The sequence below is a fragment of the Oncorhynchus gorbuscha genome, linkage group LG12, assembly GCF_021184085.1.
Source record: "Oncorhynchus gorbuscha isolate QuinsamMale2020 ecotype Even-year linkage group LG12, OgorEven_v1.0, whole genome shotgun sequence".
In the NCBI taxonomy this organism is placed as follows: Eukaryota; Metazoa; Chordata; class Actinopteri; order Salmoniformes; family Salmonidae; genus Oncorhynchus; species Oncorhynchus gorbuscha.
This window is the reverse complement of record NC_060184.1, coordinates 36,857,999-36,875,840: the sequence shown is the minus strand read 5'-3', so window position 1 is coordinate 36,875,840 and position 17,842 is coordinate 36,857,999. Positions and strand designations below refer to the sequence as shown.

At 42.6% G+C, this 17,842-nt stretch overlaps 2 protein-coding genes across 12 annotated transcripts in view; one reads left to right on the top strand and one right to left on the bottom strand.

Annotated features, from left to right (window-relative positions):
* The first annotated feature begins 27 nt into the window (after positions 1-27).
* Positions 28-5,082, top strand: LOC123990955 (F-box only protein 16-like). Of its 2 annotated transcripts, none has more exons than XM_046292005.1 (8): positions 28-153; positions 533-710; positions 789-824; positions 1,132-1,338; positions 1,435-1,599; positions 1,671-1,933; positions 2,300-2,393; positions 2,992-5,082. In XM_046292005.1, exons 2-8 carry the CDS (start codon positions 567-569, stop codon positions 3,238-3,240), a joined length of 1,158 nt encoding a protein of 385 aa, XP_046147961.1. In that variant the 5' UTR covers positions 28-153; positions 533-566; the 3' UTR covers positions 3,241-5,082. The 2 variants fall into 2 exon arrangements, with proteins under 2 accessions (XP_046147961.1, XP_046147960.1); XM_046292004.1 differs by lacking the exon at positions 28-153 and adding an exon at positions 169-299.
* Positions 5,070-17,842, bottom strand: part of LOC123990956 (CYFIP-related Rac1 interactor A) — a 29,154-nt gene continuing 16,381 nt past the window's right edge. For 5 of the 10 annotated variants that reach the window (XM_046292015.1, XM_046292011.1, XM_046292014.1 and 2 more), the window contains 10 exons: positions 12,858-12,937; positions 11,022-11,143; positions 10,702-10,807; positions 9,866-10,002; positions 9,624-9,701; positions 9,218-9,334; positions 9,001-9,080; positions 8,730-8,856; positions 8,470-8,540; positions 5,070-8,141 (listed from right to left, as the gene is read on the bottom strand). In XM_046292015.1, coding sequence (XP_046147971.1) covers positions 8,078-8,141; positions 8,470-8,540; positions 8,730-8,856; positions 9,001-9,080; positions 9,218-9,334; positions 9,624-9,701; positions 9,866-10,002; positions 10,702-10,807; positions 11,022-11,143; positions 12,858-12,927 — 972 coding nt within the window. In that variant the 5' untranslated portion in view covers positions 12,928-12,937 and the 3' untranslated portion in view covers positions 5,070-8,077. Of the gene's footprint in view, positions 8,142-8,469; positions 8,541-8,616; positions 8,857-9,000; positions 9,081-9,217; positions 9,335-9,623; positions 9,702-9,865; positions 10,003-10,701; positions 10,808-11,021; positions 11,144-12,581; positions 12,662-12,857; positions 12,938-17,842 lie in introns of all 10 variants that reach the window. The other 5 variants (XM_046292007.1, XM_046292010.1, XM_046292009.1 and 2 more) reach the window with 3 other exon arrangements.

Genomic DNA, 17,842 nt, shown 5'->3' with positions numbered 1-17,842 from the left:
GGTGGCAACAGCGCCACCCTTTGTGTGTCAAGCGGTGTTTGCGTCGCTCATGTCGTTGCTCTTGACTACGCAAAGCGGCGACGGTGACAACGTTGGGTGGAGGAAGGAGAGGGGGAGGTGCACCCCACAGTACACCCATTACTATGGAAACAGGTAAACTGCACGAGCGCTTGAAGAACAAAGTGACATGTACTGGTAATCCTATGGACAAGATACGAATACGTAACACTGAGGATTCGTGATTGGGATGATAACTATGCTTGCTTGCTTCATGCATCATAGGCCGGAGGAGATTGATGGTAGGACTTTTCCACTAGTCTAGTGGACCATCCACATCTGTAATATAGGGAAAGCAGAGCTAGTAATAGTACAGGTATCTTATGTAGGTTTTATGTGACTGTTCATTGACTGACTAGGACTGCTTGGGCTACTCTGATGTAATGAGTGAATAACCCAAATAAATACACATACGATAGCCCTAACCAATGACGATTCCCTTCAGGTGATGCAGTCTTCTTCTCCCTCCACACAGATCTGACTTGTTGCGGATTTGTAGCAGCTGAAAGATGTCCTTTGCACCGAGGACCTCACTAACCTCGGCCAAGATGACCTCACTAACCTCGGCCAAGATGACCTCACTAACCTCGGCCAAGATGCAGACCAAAATGAGTGCCTGGACACCTCTTAACCACCAGCTGTCTAATAACAATGTAAAGGTGACTCTAATCTTTATAATAATCCAGTTTTAATGTAATCTTCTACTTAGATTAAACATCTGTCTTCTTTAGGTGTTTGAAGAGCGAAGAAACCTGCTGGGAAAATGGGTAAGTGGGCCTCTAAAAATTGGAAGGTAATTGATAAAATATGATCAATTATCATAGGTTAGACATACAGCAATGCAGACAGAACCACATAAGCAATCCTTTTACAGCCTTCAATTCTACTTTATTTACCCCCATCTGAAGTAGGTGCTTGTTTGAGGGTGGCAGGTTGCCTAGTGATTAGAGCATTGGGCCAGTAACCAAAAGGTTGCTGGATCAAATCCCCAAGCTGACAAGATTAAAAAATCTGTCATTCTGCCCCTGAACAAGGCAGTTAACCCAGCTGATGCCATCCCTGTGTGTCTGTTAGTTTGACAAGTGGAGCGACGGCCAGAGGAAGGCGGTTCTACAGGACTTTTTCTCGCGGTGTTCAGTGGGCCAGCTGCGTTTCCTCCGTCAGAACCTGACCAAGAGGGTTCCAGAAGAGAACCTAGACTTCACCTCTGTCCTGCCCAGAGTTCTCTCTCTCTATGTCTTCTCTTTCCTCGACCCCAGGAGTCTTTGCAGGTGTGCACAGGTAGGTACAGTAGGGAGGGAGGCACCACATTACAACACTTAAATGTGTGACATGTCCTGGCCCATTTTAGCGGTACCTGTGTACCTGTGTTGGCAGGTGAGTTGGCACTGGAAGGGTATAGTTGAGTTGGACCAGCAATGGATGCCCAAGTGTCTTAAACTGGGCTGGTGCATCAACTTTGCTCCCACACCATTTGAACATGGGGTCTGGAAGAGACACTACATAGAGACCGTACTGGAGCTCCACATCGGCAAACCTAAGGTGAGTGACTGGAGGCCTGGACAGTGTATACAACCACCTGCACGGAACAGACACCATTTCTGTGTGTTCAGACTCTATCACAGCAGGAGTTCATTGTCCCCGAGGTGACGTCCATAAACAGTGTGACGTTTGACCAATCGGAGAGCTTCCTCAGAGAGGTGCGATCCGCACGCCCCGTCCAGCAAGAGAGGAGCGGTGGCGGCACCACGAGGTGGTCATCGGGGTCCCAGCTGAAGGGGCTACCCCCGTGGAGGGGTGCAGACAGACACCCCACTGACACCGTGCGATTCAATTATCTGGAAAATCTGGACCCCATAGAGCACGCCCACCAAGCGTAAGACCACTTCCTCTAGTATGTAGTTAGTATGTGTGTGTGTGTGTGTGTGTGTGTGTGTGTGTGTGTGTGTGTGTGTGTGTGTGTGTGTGTGTGTGTGTGTGTGTGTGTGTGTGTGTGTGTGTGTGTGTGTGTGTGTGTGTGTGTGTGTGAGAGAGTAGTAAAAAGTATATCAGTCTTGAAATACAAAGCATTTACCAAACCAATGCATTCCTTCCCAAATGAAAGCACAATCAACTCTTATTTGCCCCTGAGGCTATAAATAAAGTATAATATTGAATTGAACAATCAGACATCGGTTAAATCAGCCTATGAATTCCAATGTAACTTTACCTGGTGTTCCAGTGACAATGGTCTGTTTTCCAGAAAAGTGAAGAGCAGAGGGGTCTTCAACAAATACAATGAAAATAAGAAAGAGTTGTCTGCATTCAATTATAAACTGCGCAAGGCAAAGTCATTGGTAAGCACCTCTCATCAGAATATGACCCGTCTGAAGACCCTGTCTTGGATAACAGCCAAGGGAATGCTTAGAATTCCCAGGAGACACACACCAAGAGACATAATGCATATTGAACAGACTTCACATGGAAATTCATGTAAATGCGTTACCCAGGGGGACTCTCTCTCTCGGTGTGTGTGTGTGTGTGTGTGTGTGTGTGTGTGTGTGTGTGTGTGTGTGTGTGTGTGTGTGTGTGTGTGTGTGTGTGTGTGTGTGTGTGTGTGTGTGTGTGTGTGTGTGTGTGTGTGTGTGTGTGTGTGTGTGTGTGTGTGTGAGTGAGGACAACAACGCTGTTGCTGCTTCAGGGGAGGAGGAGAGAGAACACTGTCATTGAACATTCTAAGTGTTTCCGTTTACAGAAATACCACACATTTTATCAGACGAAATACCAAACTAAAAGAGAAAACACACCTAAATATATTGTTACAGAATACAATAAGAGGACTTCACATACCGTGTCATCTTGCAACTTAGACACAGATTGGGACAATACAGACAGTATAACATGTAGGCATGCATCAAAATATACATCGTTTGCATCTGTTCTTCTCCCTCTTAGATGTTCCTGTCCTTGGACCTGACTCCAGGTTCGGGTTCTGGAGCAGGACAGCAGAAGCAGAACCGGTTCCGCCCCCAATGGGCCACACAGAGCCTAGAGTACCCTGTCACCAAGGCAACAGCCAAGAGCCTGTCGCGGTCGAGCCAATGGAACGCTGGGATACGACCTGGTCCTGTGAGGCCAGCGGTGCCCAGGGTCAGTCAGGAAGGACTGAGGGCATCAAATGAGGACAAACAGGAGTGCTCCTAGTTAGAAACATCTTTCCCTCCCTTCCTTCCTCCTTTTCTTCTTTCCTACTTTCCTTAAATCTGTCCATCGCACAGGACACACAGGACCACGCCTAGTAAGACAATAGATGACCAATCCTTTCAATGTACATTCTTGGTTGAACTAACAGAATGAGCTCTCCATCAAAAAGGAAACTTGTGTCCAAGCAAACACGTGACATTATACATTCTTACTCAATGAATGCTTTCTTTCACTGCGTGAATGTTCTGTATCATGTATGATGTATAATTGACTTACGTGGTTTGAGGTTTCAGCAGCACCACTGTTTGAGGGACAAGCCTTGGAGGATACAAGCTTCCAGTGGGGGATCAGACGAGTGAACTATATCGCCACCCTGTGGAGCACGTTAGTACTGTAGCACAGACAGAACGCAGCAGTGGTGCTCAACTGGAGTCTGACCAATGTTCCCTCTAGTATTTTGTTTTGTTTGGGGGGGGCACTGAGCATATTTTTGGTCTTGTGAGCAGAAACTTCAACATTGTGAGAATTTTGTGCAACTTCCGGCGCGCGTTTACAGTGAGCACTGAGGCTGTACCCATACAGTTTTAGACAATGGCCCAAATAGGTGACTGTAAATTGCCTTGGGTTGTAGGATGCAAGAAACCCCTTTACAAATTAAAATGAATTATTACCATACAGAGAATTAGACAATGTACGCTACCCCTCTGCCTATTGGCTTATTTGCATATTCAAGCCTGTCTCAAAATACAACTCTGCTCCTTTAATTAAGACAAGCTTTTTACCGGACTGACTTTTCAAAGACATGTTGAAATGTAGCCTACACGTTTTGTGCTCTTGTAGGAAGCTGGAACTCCCCATTGTTGACCTATACTTATCTATAACTGAGCTAATAACGCGCTAACTAGCAAAGAATATCAAGTTTGCACACGGGCGGCTCAGATCTGAAAAGCGCATTCACTCTACTCCATGCGCTCTGGCTACAACAAAAACAGACTCAATCTTGTAAAATTAGGTTTGTTGCATTGAAAAGGGCTGATATGGTGATTCGATCACAGAAAAAAACGCCCAAACTAATTGGGCGAACTCATTGAAGTTCAATCTCATGCATTTCTTCTGCGCAGCAGTCCTGGAGGAAATGCGCGCACAGTTTAGAGGGAACATTGGTCGAGTGGTTAGAAATCGGTCGCGGGTGTCTGATTAAATAAAATGGTTATTGTTTTGGGATGATGAATAAAAGACTCCAGTCTGCACTTAAACTACGAAAGCCAGGTAAAGGTTGTAGAAATCATTGAAACAAATGTATCTCAATATAGAGCTATTCAGCAGATTTGGTTGATTTTGTGGTCTCAACCCAGTTAGCAATACACACGTTTATTAATAATGGGTCAAATTAGTATTGACAATAGAACACGTGGGAACGTTGTAACCTTGTCATATACATTGCTACAGTTACTATCAATATAGCGTCACAAATACTTCTCCAGGTGGCTTTTTCTAGTTCTAATATTGGGTTTGCGACCGAGACAACGGGTACCAATTTGGGTCCGGAGGCAAAACCAGTTGAGAAGCACTGGTATACAATACAGAGGACGTACAGTACTGATAACAGTACTATACATACTGAAGTAGTGAGAATCAGAAGAGAAGCCGTTCAAGCAAACAGTACTGGGAAGATGGAACTGAGAAGTGTACTCTTGATTTTACATCAAATCATGTTGACGTACATTTCCACTAAGTTGAATTATGACAAGAACACAATCTATGGACATGACTATATAATTTGATGTTTGGTATGGAAAAATGTCAATAAAATATTCATGACAACAAACCCAGGTGCAGAAAATGTACCAGTTTAATTCTCGGTTCACACATCCATTCAATATAAAGCAAAAGCCATTTATAAGAAACATTGAACCAACGTTCCAAACCATTAAAAAGTATTGTCAGTTAAAGCAAATCCAACTACTAATCAAATATCTCAATACAGCTTGCAAACACAATAATAATAACAACATGTATTGTGCTGAAGACATTGTAGTTCAATAGTGACAGAAGTTTGACAAATATTTTTGGGGAATTAAACCTTTGAAACATCCTCAGTATATGGCTGTATGGTGCACATTTAGCTTGACATTTCTGACAGGTCCACGTACAGTATTCATCCATTGCATATATACATTGCATCCATCACACACAAAAAGTATGGCTCACACTTGTCAAAGTGCATTATGGATCACCAGACAATATAGAAAATAAACAATTAACACGAATGTCAAAATCCATGGAGGTTAATGACCTGTTTTTTTTTTCTTAAACGTTTGTTAGTAGCATTGTATGTTATCACGATGAGTAATGTTCCAGAGATACAGAGATGCATTGAGTAAGGATTTTATTGAAGCTTGGATGGACAAACAGATATTCACTGTGTGGATTTTAAAACTCTATAATAGCCCTTCGTCTCATTTCACATTAACACTGTAGATCCTAATAATTTACTGTATAATTAAATACACTTAATTCATAATTCTCTGAGGTTGGTGACTATTGCTGACCTCGTGACAAGAAAAGGCACAAGACAGGCTACTTCAGTCTAGCATAAAAGCCCATTAACGGTCGGGTTGGGTTTCTCTAATAAGGAAAATATGAACGGGACACATTTTTAAAAGCTTGGCCATTGTTTAGTAGCCCGAGTGCCCGTCTGTGCCATCATGCCAACTCCCTGACACTCATTGTCAAGTGAAATGTTTGGCTCGACAATGAGTTGGCAGGAGCACAAACCCATCTGGGACCAGGCTAATTGTTTGCATGCTGCTCAACATGACATAGGCCAATTAGGCTGCGTTAACACAAGCAGACCAAATCTAATCTTTTTACACTAATTGGTCTTTTGACCAATCAGCTCTTTTGCCAATAATTGAGCAAAACATCAGAATTGGGCTGCCTGTGTAAGCAGCCATAGTCTAAAATGGTTGCATCTCTGCATTTCCCTATCATAAAAAAAATTCTTCAATTCCACATGCGTCTGGACAGACAGGATCGAGACAGCAGCACAACAAGTTAACGCAGAAGTCATTAAAAAAAATAAAAAAATAGCAATAACAAGCGATTGTCTGACCTTTACCAAACAACCGTTTCTCCAATTCCATAGAACACCACATATTTCCAGAACAAAAGCCACTCACAATCCTGACATTTTGTAGATAACTTTCCAATATCGTTCTCCTGTTAACAATTAGATTAATATTATTTACCACTGAACAAAGTCAAAAAGATAGACACCAGTGTATACATGCTGAATGAGCTTTGAGAATACTCCTATAATGCCCCTTTGGTCAATGTTCATTAGCATGAAACAATGCTGCACACACACAAAAACTACTCAAAAAAGGGCAACACAAGTTACAGGGGTCAACACCAGTCTGAAATTGACATATTTAATCAATCATCAAACCAAGATATGGAGTGTAGATTTAATCTTGGGAGTGCCTCCAAACAAAATCAGTGACACAAATATATTTGCACATTCGGATGTAAGTAAGAGTATAGGAGTGAGCGACAAGGCCTTATTCTACAGAATGGTATTTTGTGTGTACTGAAATGATGACTGCTGTGAGTACATTTTTTAGGGATTTCTTTTTCACCCTACCAGAAGTGACAGTCTTGAAGTGTGACCGCAGCCCAATTCTCCGCCCGTCTTCTCAAAGTGCGCACTCGCTCACACCACTTCATAGAAATGGACAGGTGTGGGAACTCCCTCGAGTCTAGTCAACGCTTACACCAACGGTGAGGGAACGAGTACACTTCAGGTAGGAGGATAGAGAATGGGACCACAGTCATACGGAGGCGTCACTCATCCTTAAGAGGATAAAGGAGAACAACTAGGAGAAAAGGCTCACCAGAATCACCGCTATCCTACTACCAGAGTAGAGATCTAAAAAAAAGGAAGGAATTGTTTTTTGCCTCCGCGTGTCACTTCAAAAATAACCATGACTTAATTTGTATTGAAAGCTGCTTCTTTGAGCAATGGACTGTTAGATACAAAAAGGAACACACCTGATACATGAAAAATAAAGAAAACTAAACGACATACTGTATCCTCATCCTCCTGCCACACGGGCTCAAACATTTGGTTGATTGGTTTATTTCTTATGGCACCGTCACTTCTTTGCCAACGAAACACAACTTACCGAAACCACTTCAAATGAAAGCCATTGTCAGCTCCCCTCGCTAAATTCCAAATCAACCTCTAGTCCCTACAGGCACTCCTGTAGATGTGATAGGTTTGAACAATCTTCCCCTTGCCTTCTGATAGACTAGGAGGAATTTGTGCCATATTGCTTACACCCACCCAATCATCCCGATCTACAGAGATGGATAGGGATTGGGTAGCATGGTCTCAGAGGTCAGTTTGTGCCTTCTTGCCAACATTGAACCACCACAGGCGTTAGGAAGACAGCGCAAAGTGATCTGGGACCCGGTTCGACATCAATTCGGAATTCAGCTTCTGTTGACAACGAACCACCAATGAAGCTCCTTTCATTTGCCCGCTCCCTCATAGGAACCAACCGGAGTGCTTGTTTCTTCAAGTGCTGCTTGCCAAGCTGCTTGCCAAGCTTTGTAAGGCTGAAAGGTATATCCACAATTTGTGCTTCAACAAAAATGACAGTATAGCCAACTCATTTTTCAAAGTAAAAGGTACATGTTCTATATGTTTCGGTAAGTTGGAGGGAATGACTATGTAAATACACAAGTATTAACATCCAGTCTTTTAAATTATGTAAACATATACATCTTTTTTTTTTTAGGTCAGTACATTGATCCTCTTTCGATAGAAATGTTACTGAAGCATCGTTCGGATGTTTTTTGGAGTGGACTCGTCATTCAGGTGTTTTGTGGTGAACCTGAAAGAGAGAGCAGACTAATGTGAAGCAGGCAATGGGACTGAAACACCTCGGTGGCAGCTGTTTTCAGACTTTTCTATCAAAATATGCCATGTTAATTAAGGTCGTCTAAAAAAGACACACAGGAGTCACATGGACTGTTCGCTGCATTGCAGAGAAAACGCTTCCGACCAAAGAGCACCGCCCATACCGTCGTCAAAAACTGTTAGTAGCATTCTTACCAAGGCGCCATTTCTAAATCATTTGGTGTTCAGAAACTTTAGTAAGGTCGGACATGACCCCTCTCCCCCCTCAGAGAAGTACTAAACTGAGGCGAGGAGAGACTTACTTGAGGGCGTTCAGGAGACCTTCAACGTTATCCGCTGGTTGTTCTTTCAGGACCTTTATGCATCCCTTCATCTGATGAGAAACAAAAAAACCATACATTTAAACCTTGAAAAACAGGTTTAAAGCATTCGAAGAAAAACTCACCCACATTTCCCATTGACGCGATTTAGACGATAGAGCGAAATTACGCATGCTAACATTAGAGTAAGATTGGGCCTTCAGGGTATTATAGAATCGGTATATATTAGAGGTGGTGCTGACGTCGATCTTGGAGGACTTGTTGAAGGCTCCGTTGGGATGGACGTGGTCGTACAGGATGATGACTCCAACCATCACTCTCATGCAGAACAGGAGCGTGTCCTCACTGTTGAACCTGCTCGTGTAGTCTCTGGAGAGAGAAAGACATCGACACACACTATTCAATTAAAAGTACACGTTGAACCGTGTTTAATAGTGGCATCGATAAACATACTGTCGCTCCGGATATATTGTCCCTGGAATGTCGCGCTGCTATAATGTCAAGTCAACTCACGGTGTCTCCAGCATGACTTTACAGACGCTGGCCATGGTGCTGAGAACGTCAGTGGTGTTTTCCAGGGGTAATGTCTTATTCTGGGGTTGGGGGTGGGAATAGAACAAGGTTACTATAAACAACATAACACCAACTTGCCTCAAAACAGACCGAACAGTGCTGCCATCAAATTGTATCACCGAGCAGCAAACAAAGGGGAAAAGGACTAGTCTCTTACCTCGGTTACGAAGTTTGTCGTAGCTGTGCTTAAGGTCTTCAGCATGGGCGTCGCCTCGGCGTAGAACAGTGACATCCTGTTGGCCATCTCATTGTTGACCTCGCTCTCGATATCCAACTAGAGAAGACGGGCGTAAAACACAGTCAGGCTCAACGTCTGATCCTTCTTTAGCGTCAAAGCAGAGGAGACTGGATGGCAACGACAAAGGAGTTCAGACTGCGAACCAGCCCCCCCCCAGCAGATGAGCTATTCTGTCACATTGGATCTAAAATAGAAATGACTAGGGACGGCAAAACTCTGGTAACTTCCCCAAAATTGCCAAGTTTTTCAGAAATCCCGGTTGCAGGATTGGGGAAGTTACAGGATTTTTGCAACCCTAGATAGGACAACACTTTCTCTGACTCACATTCATGTTGTTTATCCTGTTTCGACTGATTGTCCTCCTGTAATAACTGAAGTCATTCTGAATGGCAGGAATTCTCATCTGAAAGACAGAACAATCATTCAGTACCAACAGAAACAATATAGGAACTCTTTACCGGAGGGAATAAAACGGGTACAAAACTTTGCACTTTCACAGAAATGATGTGCGTTTCATTTTAAAAAGTGTGGTTTGATGATATAGTGTTCCAATAGCAGCCAGTCGACCTTGAGTTCGTCGAAGCGCAGGGTGAAGTGGAGGATCTCAGCAAACTGTTTGGCCAGAGCCTGCTCCTTCTCCAGGTGCTGGGTTGGGGTGTAGGGGGGACACGTCAGGGACTCCAGCAGGCCCTGGAGAGCCTTCTCTACAGGAGCAGAAACACACAGATATTACATTACATGAGTGAGGTTTTGAAACACGCCAGGCTCTCCAGCAGGCTACACATGGCCCCCTCGACACACAACCAGGAGAAAGAGGCTAGGTTGTCAAAATATACTTTCTCAAATGTGAATAAGACTACACTTCAAAAAATACATGCTCCTGAACTTTGGTGAATTCTATGTATTTTCTTTACCTCCCGCTTTGGGTCGATGTGCCAACGTGTAGCTTATGTGTATACTTTTTTGTGGAATTACGGTTTTTAACCTCAATTAGCCACGAAATCCCTAGGTTGAAAGCAACTGTTTTTCTAGAAGCTGTGCCCTTCACTAAAATGCTTCCCCGCATGGGCCGGCCCCCTAGCAATTCAAGTTTAACCAATGAGCTTCAGCCCCTCGCCATACGAGTGACAGCTAGCAAGAGGCACATCATGGAGCCACAGCAAAGCGAGAGAGCAACGACGTGTCAGCACTTGCGTGACGCAGTACATCAGGTGGGGGGGGGAACACTTTTAGCGCTACTCTGAGAACTATTTGGCTAAAAAGTACACAAAAGTAGCAGGGAATCCCGTTTAAGATAACAGTACAGCACCGTCAACAAATTGGATTGATTGGCTTTTGATAGAGATTCCAAAATGTCATCCCCCTGTGCGCTTCTTCGTGAATGAATTGAATGTTGCACTGACCTAGTCTCAGGGAGAAGCCGTAGAACTTTTTGAGCCGTATGACTAAGGGGCAGACGGAGTTCCAGGCTCTCTCCTGTAGGAGCATGTCATTGGGGTTCTGAATGGCCTGGGGACACACATACAGACACAATGGTTAAATATACATCTATATGGGATATATAAAAAATACAACAGGTCCGGGAATTGGAAGTCATTAAGATCATTAACAGAACGATAAATGTATAGGTTTGTTTCAGTTTGTGTGTGTGCTGAATATGAATAGCCTATGTCTATGACTCTGTGTGTGTGGTGTGAGAGCATTATCCAGTAGATATACATACATCTCGTATCTCCTGCCCTGCTCCCTTGTAGGCCTGTAGGCCAGAGAGGATGCTCTCAGAGTCCTGGAGCACAGTGTTCACCTGGTTCCATACCTCCCTCTCACAGTCTGTAGGCTGCGCATCTGCCACACAACAACAGTTAGCCTGGCTAGCGAACGGGCAGCACAGACAAAACACTGTGCATGAAACTTCATACACATTCTGACACTTTGGTTTTTAATGATCATGTGACGAGGCAAACGGTACGTTTACAGGACGCTCCAATGTGTATGACTGTCGGTTTGTCGTAAACAAATCACGTACGTATAGGCCACTTTCCTCGCAATACAACTTCTAAACAATTAATAGAATTAAATCAATTTAGTCAGGGAATTATAGAAAAAATTTAAAACATTCAACAAGCCCGACAGACATGAAACTCTAGAATCAAAGCTAGACTAAATCTAAAGCATGACGAGACAAAGCAAGGCCACTGTGGTGAAACAGGTGAGCGGCAAGGTCTCTTACTGTATTAAAGCAGCATGGCCTGCTCCTCCCTACCAAGCTACAGCTGCAGCTAACAGTCAGTACCCTACAATATATTCAGACAAAGGCTAAATATAGAACATTAGTATTTGCGTTATAAAGAAAAAACATTCCCCTCCTTTTTTTTAATATATTTTTTTTTAACCTTTATTTAACCAGGCAAGTCAGTTAAGAACATATTCTTATTTTCAATGACGGCCTGGGAACAGTGGGTTATAACTGCCTGTTCAGGGGCAGAATGACAGATTTGTACCTTGTCAGCTCGGGGATTTGAACTCGCAACCTTCCGGTTACTAGTCCAACGCTCTAACCACTAGGCTACGCTGCCGCCCCTTCCCTTCCTCTATGGTAGATAAATAATAAATTAGAGTGATGTTGCCATGACAACAAGGGATGAATAAGGTTAGCACTAAGGAATATGCTTGGCGTGAGTTGTCCCCCCCCATGTGTGACTAAGCTAAAAACAGGATATTTGAATATGTTAAAACAGTTCAGCTGTTGTGTCTGACCTACATTATGTGTAGGAACAGGGCAAGGCAATGAAGCAATGAAGATTCATGTTGCATGCGTTCCTGCAACGTGAGACACTATTGGTTTACGACCACTACGCTCGTTTCGACTGCATCTGGGCCTAGTCTAAGATCTCTACTAGCGGGACAAGCATAGACCAATAGGAGGTCGGGACGTATTAAACATCCAGTACGAGAAGATCTTTCTAGAATGAGTCATTCGCTGGCATGAGACATTATGAGGAAAATGACATGGTGCAGCTTTTAAACAGATATTGCATGGTTCGATAGACAATAGGCAAGCCATGGGCTGTTCTAGGAGCAGAGTGACTATGAAGCATGCAGGTAGATTAGTAAAAGAAAAAAGGGGTCAGAGACAATTCCGGTTCATTTCAGCCAAATTACAAAATGAATTCTAATTGAAAGCGAATTGAAATTGTCCCAAAACCCTGGTTAGTAAAGCTCTACAGAAGTGAAGAGTGTAGAGAAGGTAGAAGAACCCAGGCCAGGCAAAAGCTGTGCTCACTTTCAAAGTCAAGGAAAAAGTTTGGCCCCTGCTCGAGCTCAGTGCAAGTGAGCACTTTTAACAGATTCCCCATTTGGTTTCTGAAAGAGAGGAAAGCGAGAGAAGAAAGGGAGGTGGGTGGCGTGTTAGAGAGTTCGAGACAGAAACAGACGTCGCCACAGCTTTCGGTCCAGGAGTGACCCATAGATACAAACCACCTGCTTATTGACGGACTATGGGGAAGAGGTTCATGGTTATAGCATCCTGTCAAACTCCTGCACACTCCTTCAGACTTACTTTCAAAGTCCAGGAAAAAATGTGGATAGTTCTCTATTTCCCTTGTTAGGACTTTTAGAAGATTACCCATTCCAGCAAACCTGATAAAAATGAAAAGAATGATAAAAAAAAAGTAAAAATCCTTTTAGATACATTTTGAATATACTTACAATTCAATGTGTCAAATTATTCAAGAGAACATTCACTGTACTAAAACATTCAGTGATTTAAACATTTATTTCTAATCCCCTTTGAACACATTTCACAGTACTATGTAGTACAACAGAGGTTGTTTCAACTCGTTCCTGTCCTTTATATTGACTGATAACCACAGCGACAACATTTTGGGTAAAGTGAAAGTCACTAAATCTCAGAGGCCTAACTGGTAAAGTGGTTCTCTCACTCAGACACTCAAGTGTGAAAACAATATTTTAGAGGCCGCTGTCAAACATTCCAGTCCATTAGCATTCTCTCACCAGTGTGTGTGTTAGTTATGTGGGGTGTTTTCTACGCCAGCGATTCGGAATCGCAACCCACATTTTACAATGGGTCGCGAGTCTGGGCAATCTTCTCATTTTCTTTTTAAATATAGACTCCAGTCTGAATTTAAACAACTTAAACCAGGTAGAAAGTGTGTAGAAATGATATTGAACTAACATTTTTGAATCATTTAATCTCTGAAATGCTTTTCTTCAATCACATGAATTTAAATATAGGAGCTATTATTAGCAGTGCTATTTTGGTGTTTGAAGCCTCAAAACGAGAGTTTATGAACATTCAAGAATATGCGCAAAGTGTTGACAATGAGGTGGGCATGTTTTTCCCTTGTCAACACATAATTGCTACATTTACTATCAATATAGCACAAAAAAACATGTTTTCCAGATTGTATTTTGCCAATTCTTTATCACAACGCAAATATTTGGTCTCGACTGACAGCCTGGTTCAACCAGAGACAAAACCAGTCGAGAACCACTACTCCACATCAAGATATATTGTTGTGATTTAGTTGTGGGTTAGGCGTTTATGGACTCCATGTACTAGGCCTGTGTAATGAAATAACACAGTGGCTCCTCTATGTCTCACAGTGTGTGAGGTGTGTGTGTATTGAGGAGGTCTGACGATACTTAAACCAGATTTTCAGGTCAGGCATTTAGACGATGAAGTTCTCGCTCTTCTTCAGGATTGGTGGGTCCCCCGTGGGACGGCTGAGCTAACGTAGGCTAATGCGGTTAGCATGAGGTTGTAAGTAACAAAAACATTTCCCAGAATATAGACATGTCTGATTTTGGCAGAAAGCTTAAACTCTTAATCTAAACTGCACTGTCCAATTTACAGTAGATATTAGTGAAAGAAAAACCATGCTATTTTTTGAGGAGAGTGCAGCGTTATGAACTTAAATGTATTAATAAACCATTTTACTTTTTAAGACTGCAGGGGCAGTATTGAGTAGCTTGGATGAAAAGGTGCCCATTGTAAACGGCCAGCTCCTCAGTCTGAGTTGTTAATATATGCATATTATTATTAGTATTGGATAGAAAACTCTAAAGTTTCCAAAACTGTCAAAATATTGTCTGTGAGTATAACAGAACTGATATTGCAGGCGAAACACTGAGGAAAATCAAAACAGGAAGTGGCTTCTATTTTGAAAACTCCATGTTCCTGCCTTTGCTCCATTTAAAGGGATATCAACCAGATTCCTTTTCCTGTCGCTTCCTCAAGGTGTCAGTCTTTAGACATAGTTTCAGGATTTTATTTTGAAAAACGAGCCAGAACGATAACATCCGTCAAGTGGTCACATGAGTTTTGCTCGCGCAATAGAGTTTGGATAGGTATTGCTTTTCCCTCTCCTACTGTGAAAGACATTTGCGGTTGATATATTATCGATTATATATATATTTTTAAACCTGAGGATTGATTATAAAAAACGTTTGACATGTTTCTATGGACATTATGGAAGCTATTTGGAATTTGTCTGCGTTGTCGAGACAGCTCTTTCCTGTGGATTTCTGAACATAACACAACAAACAAACTGGGGTATTTTGGATCTAAAAATAATATTTATTGAACAAAAGGAAGATTTGTTGTGTAACTTTGAGTCTCGTGAGTGAAAACATCCGAAGATTATCAAAGGTAAACGATTAATTTGATTGCTTTTCTGATTTTTGTGACCGAGCTACCTGATGCTAAGTGTACTTAATGTTTTCTCGTGCGATTGATAAACTTAAACGCTTGGATTGCTTTTGCTGTAAAGCATAATTTCAAAATCTGACACGACAGATGGATTAACAAAAGGCTAAGCTGTGTTTTCCTATATTGTACTTGTGATTTCATGAATATACATATTTATAGTAATATTTATTGTATGTAGCGCTGTGCTATTCAGCGGTTGTTGATGACACTTATCCCGATATTGGGGTTGCAGCCATAACAAGTTAAGCACATTTTGAACAGAAATACAATGGCTCATTGGATCAGTCTAAAACTTTGCACATACAATGCTGCCGTCTAGTGGCCAAAATCTAAATTGCACATGGGCTGGAATCATACATTATGGCCTCGTTCTTGCAATTCAAAGATGTATTTTCTTTTACCATATCTAATGTGTTGTATTCTCCTACATTCATTTAACATTTCCACAAACAAAAGTTTTTCCTCCTTCCAAATGGAATCATGAATATGCATATCCTTGCTCCAGGACGTGAGCTACAGGCAGTTAGATTGAGTTTGGTCATTTAAGGTGAAAATTGAAAAAAGAAAAAAGGAGCAGATCCTTTTATTAAGATCTCAGTCTTGTTAAATCAATAGGAAAGGGGTGCATGTCTTAAAAACACCAGTTGAGACACTCTTTAAACCATTTCATTGGGGACGAGGTGGTAATCATTTCCAGAGGATAGGCGACTTTAAGCACTGCTTTCCGGGTGGTCACTATAACATAGTTACACACCAGGCTAGGTACATCAGAGGCTAGTGAGCATGATTACCATTAAGAGAGGTTGATCTAATGCAGTGGTTCCCAACAAGGTGTACTAGGTCCCCTGGGGGTAATGCAGTCACGGCTGGACCAAAAAGAAGGGGGAGGGAGTGAATGATCAGGATGATCAGGCCCGTTGGCTGTTTGGTTGCACGCTTTCTGGTTCGATTGGTCCATAAGCTAAGGGTGTTAGTAAAACTGATAGGAATGTCTTACGTACTATTTAGTAGGCCATATCCAGGTGTTTAGTTGTAGAGAACTCACACAGTACAGTGATATATTAAATGTAGCTTTTTCCAGATCCCAGACAGTAACTATCAGGTTGGAGACACAAAGACCCACTGTTACAGTGTGTTCTGCACATGATCATCACACTGTACGTCTCCCACATTGCATCTCTTTTACTGGAAAGCGCTTCAAAGTGATCGGCTAACACTTAAGAATGCATTATGTGAGTCGACAAGTCAAATCAACCCGTTTCAGAATCTTCAGCCACTCGCATACTCCTGAGAACGGAATCCAGTTTATTCCACTTCATTTGAGGGGTGCACCACCTTCGCATCACTTTTGCCCACTAGGGGCTGCTGTTGGCTCATGTTGCTTATTCCCAGCGCTTCATTGAATGTCCTGGATCAGTCGACGACTATGGGGTTTGTTTCTCTCGTTTCATAACTTCTGCATACAGCAGTTCCAGATAGAGCTGATGATTTTCAGGCTTTTGCTCCAGCCCAGCACTAACACCACAAATTCAGCTAACCGTGGTCTCTAGAATAGAGACCAACAATTCAGTTGAATCAGGGTGATCGTATAAAAGCCTCAAGTGGGAGATCAACTGCAGTTGTCAAAGTTCCAGACCGTGTCCCAAAGGGCATTGTATTCCCTACACGTTGCGGCACTATTTTGGACCAGAGCCTCAAGGTCCCTAGTCAAAAGTAGTGCACTACACAGGATATTAGGTGCCATTTGGGAAACGGCCCAATTTAGCTGTGTGGAGAAGAGAGGAGAATGTGGAACACAACTGTTTTTTTGTGTTTTTTTGCCTTGGCCAGGCTGGATGATTCTGTTGTTCAGGCTCAAATGGACTCTGTAGATTCACTACCGTTTCCCGTCTCAGACTCTCACAGAGAAATGGGAAGAAGAAAACAAATCAACAAGCCAGTCTAAACAAGCACAAGCTAATATTCAGAGAGGGAGATAGTTAGGCTGGGCATCACCATAGTAACAACATCGTGCTGACTGGCTGTATTAGTCTCCTTACTGTGGCCCTGGAACTTACTGGAAAGTAGGCCTAAGTTCAGCTCACCGACCACAAACAAACATGTTCCCATTCAAAGAACTCCTAGCAGTAAGAGACCATAGCGGTGTGAGATAGTAGACTTCCTGCTATTAGACAAGGCCTTTCCAGCGTAACCCTCCGATGCCTCTGACAGAATGGTAAATACGGAGGGGAATTCAGACATGCGCGGTTCCACTGTCAACTATTGAGCTGCATGTTTTAACCTGAAAAGCAACGCTCGAGTGACTTCAAATGTCCCCCCTCTTTCCGGTCTTGGATTGGCTCAACCTGGAAACACGATACGTCACTAAAGTCTGAAGAAACATCTTCTGCCAGTCTTAAAAGGGGCAATCCACAGTTGGATGTAGCAACTGCAGATTTCCCCTTACAACCCATGTTTTAACGGGAAGTCTTTTAGGAGGTCAGAAAGCTACACTGCTTTAACAGTCTAAATGTCATGTCTAAAATGGTTGTTTTTCTCATTTTCTCTGCTGTGAGAGTTATCCTCAGTAGGGCTGGTTTAACACGCACCATAACTGTCCTGATTTCACTTTCACAAATAGAACACAAGGGAACGTTATTGCCGCTGGTCGTCACGCTTTGTGCTTCATAATTAAAACGGCAATTAAAGTCGAAATGGGTGGAATGCTAAACGGCTTTCCTCGCTGCGTTTATATTGAAACAACCTCTGTTGGGGAAAATAGAGTGCCTAGAAAAAAGAAGAAAAAACTACCACAACTTCTGCTCTGGATTGAA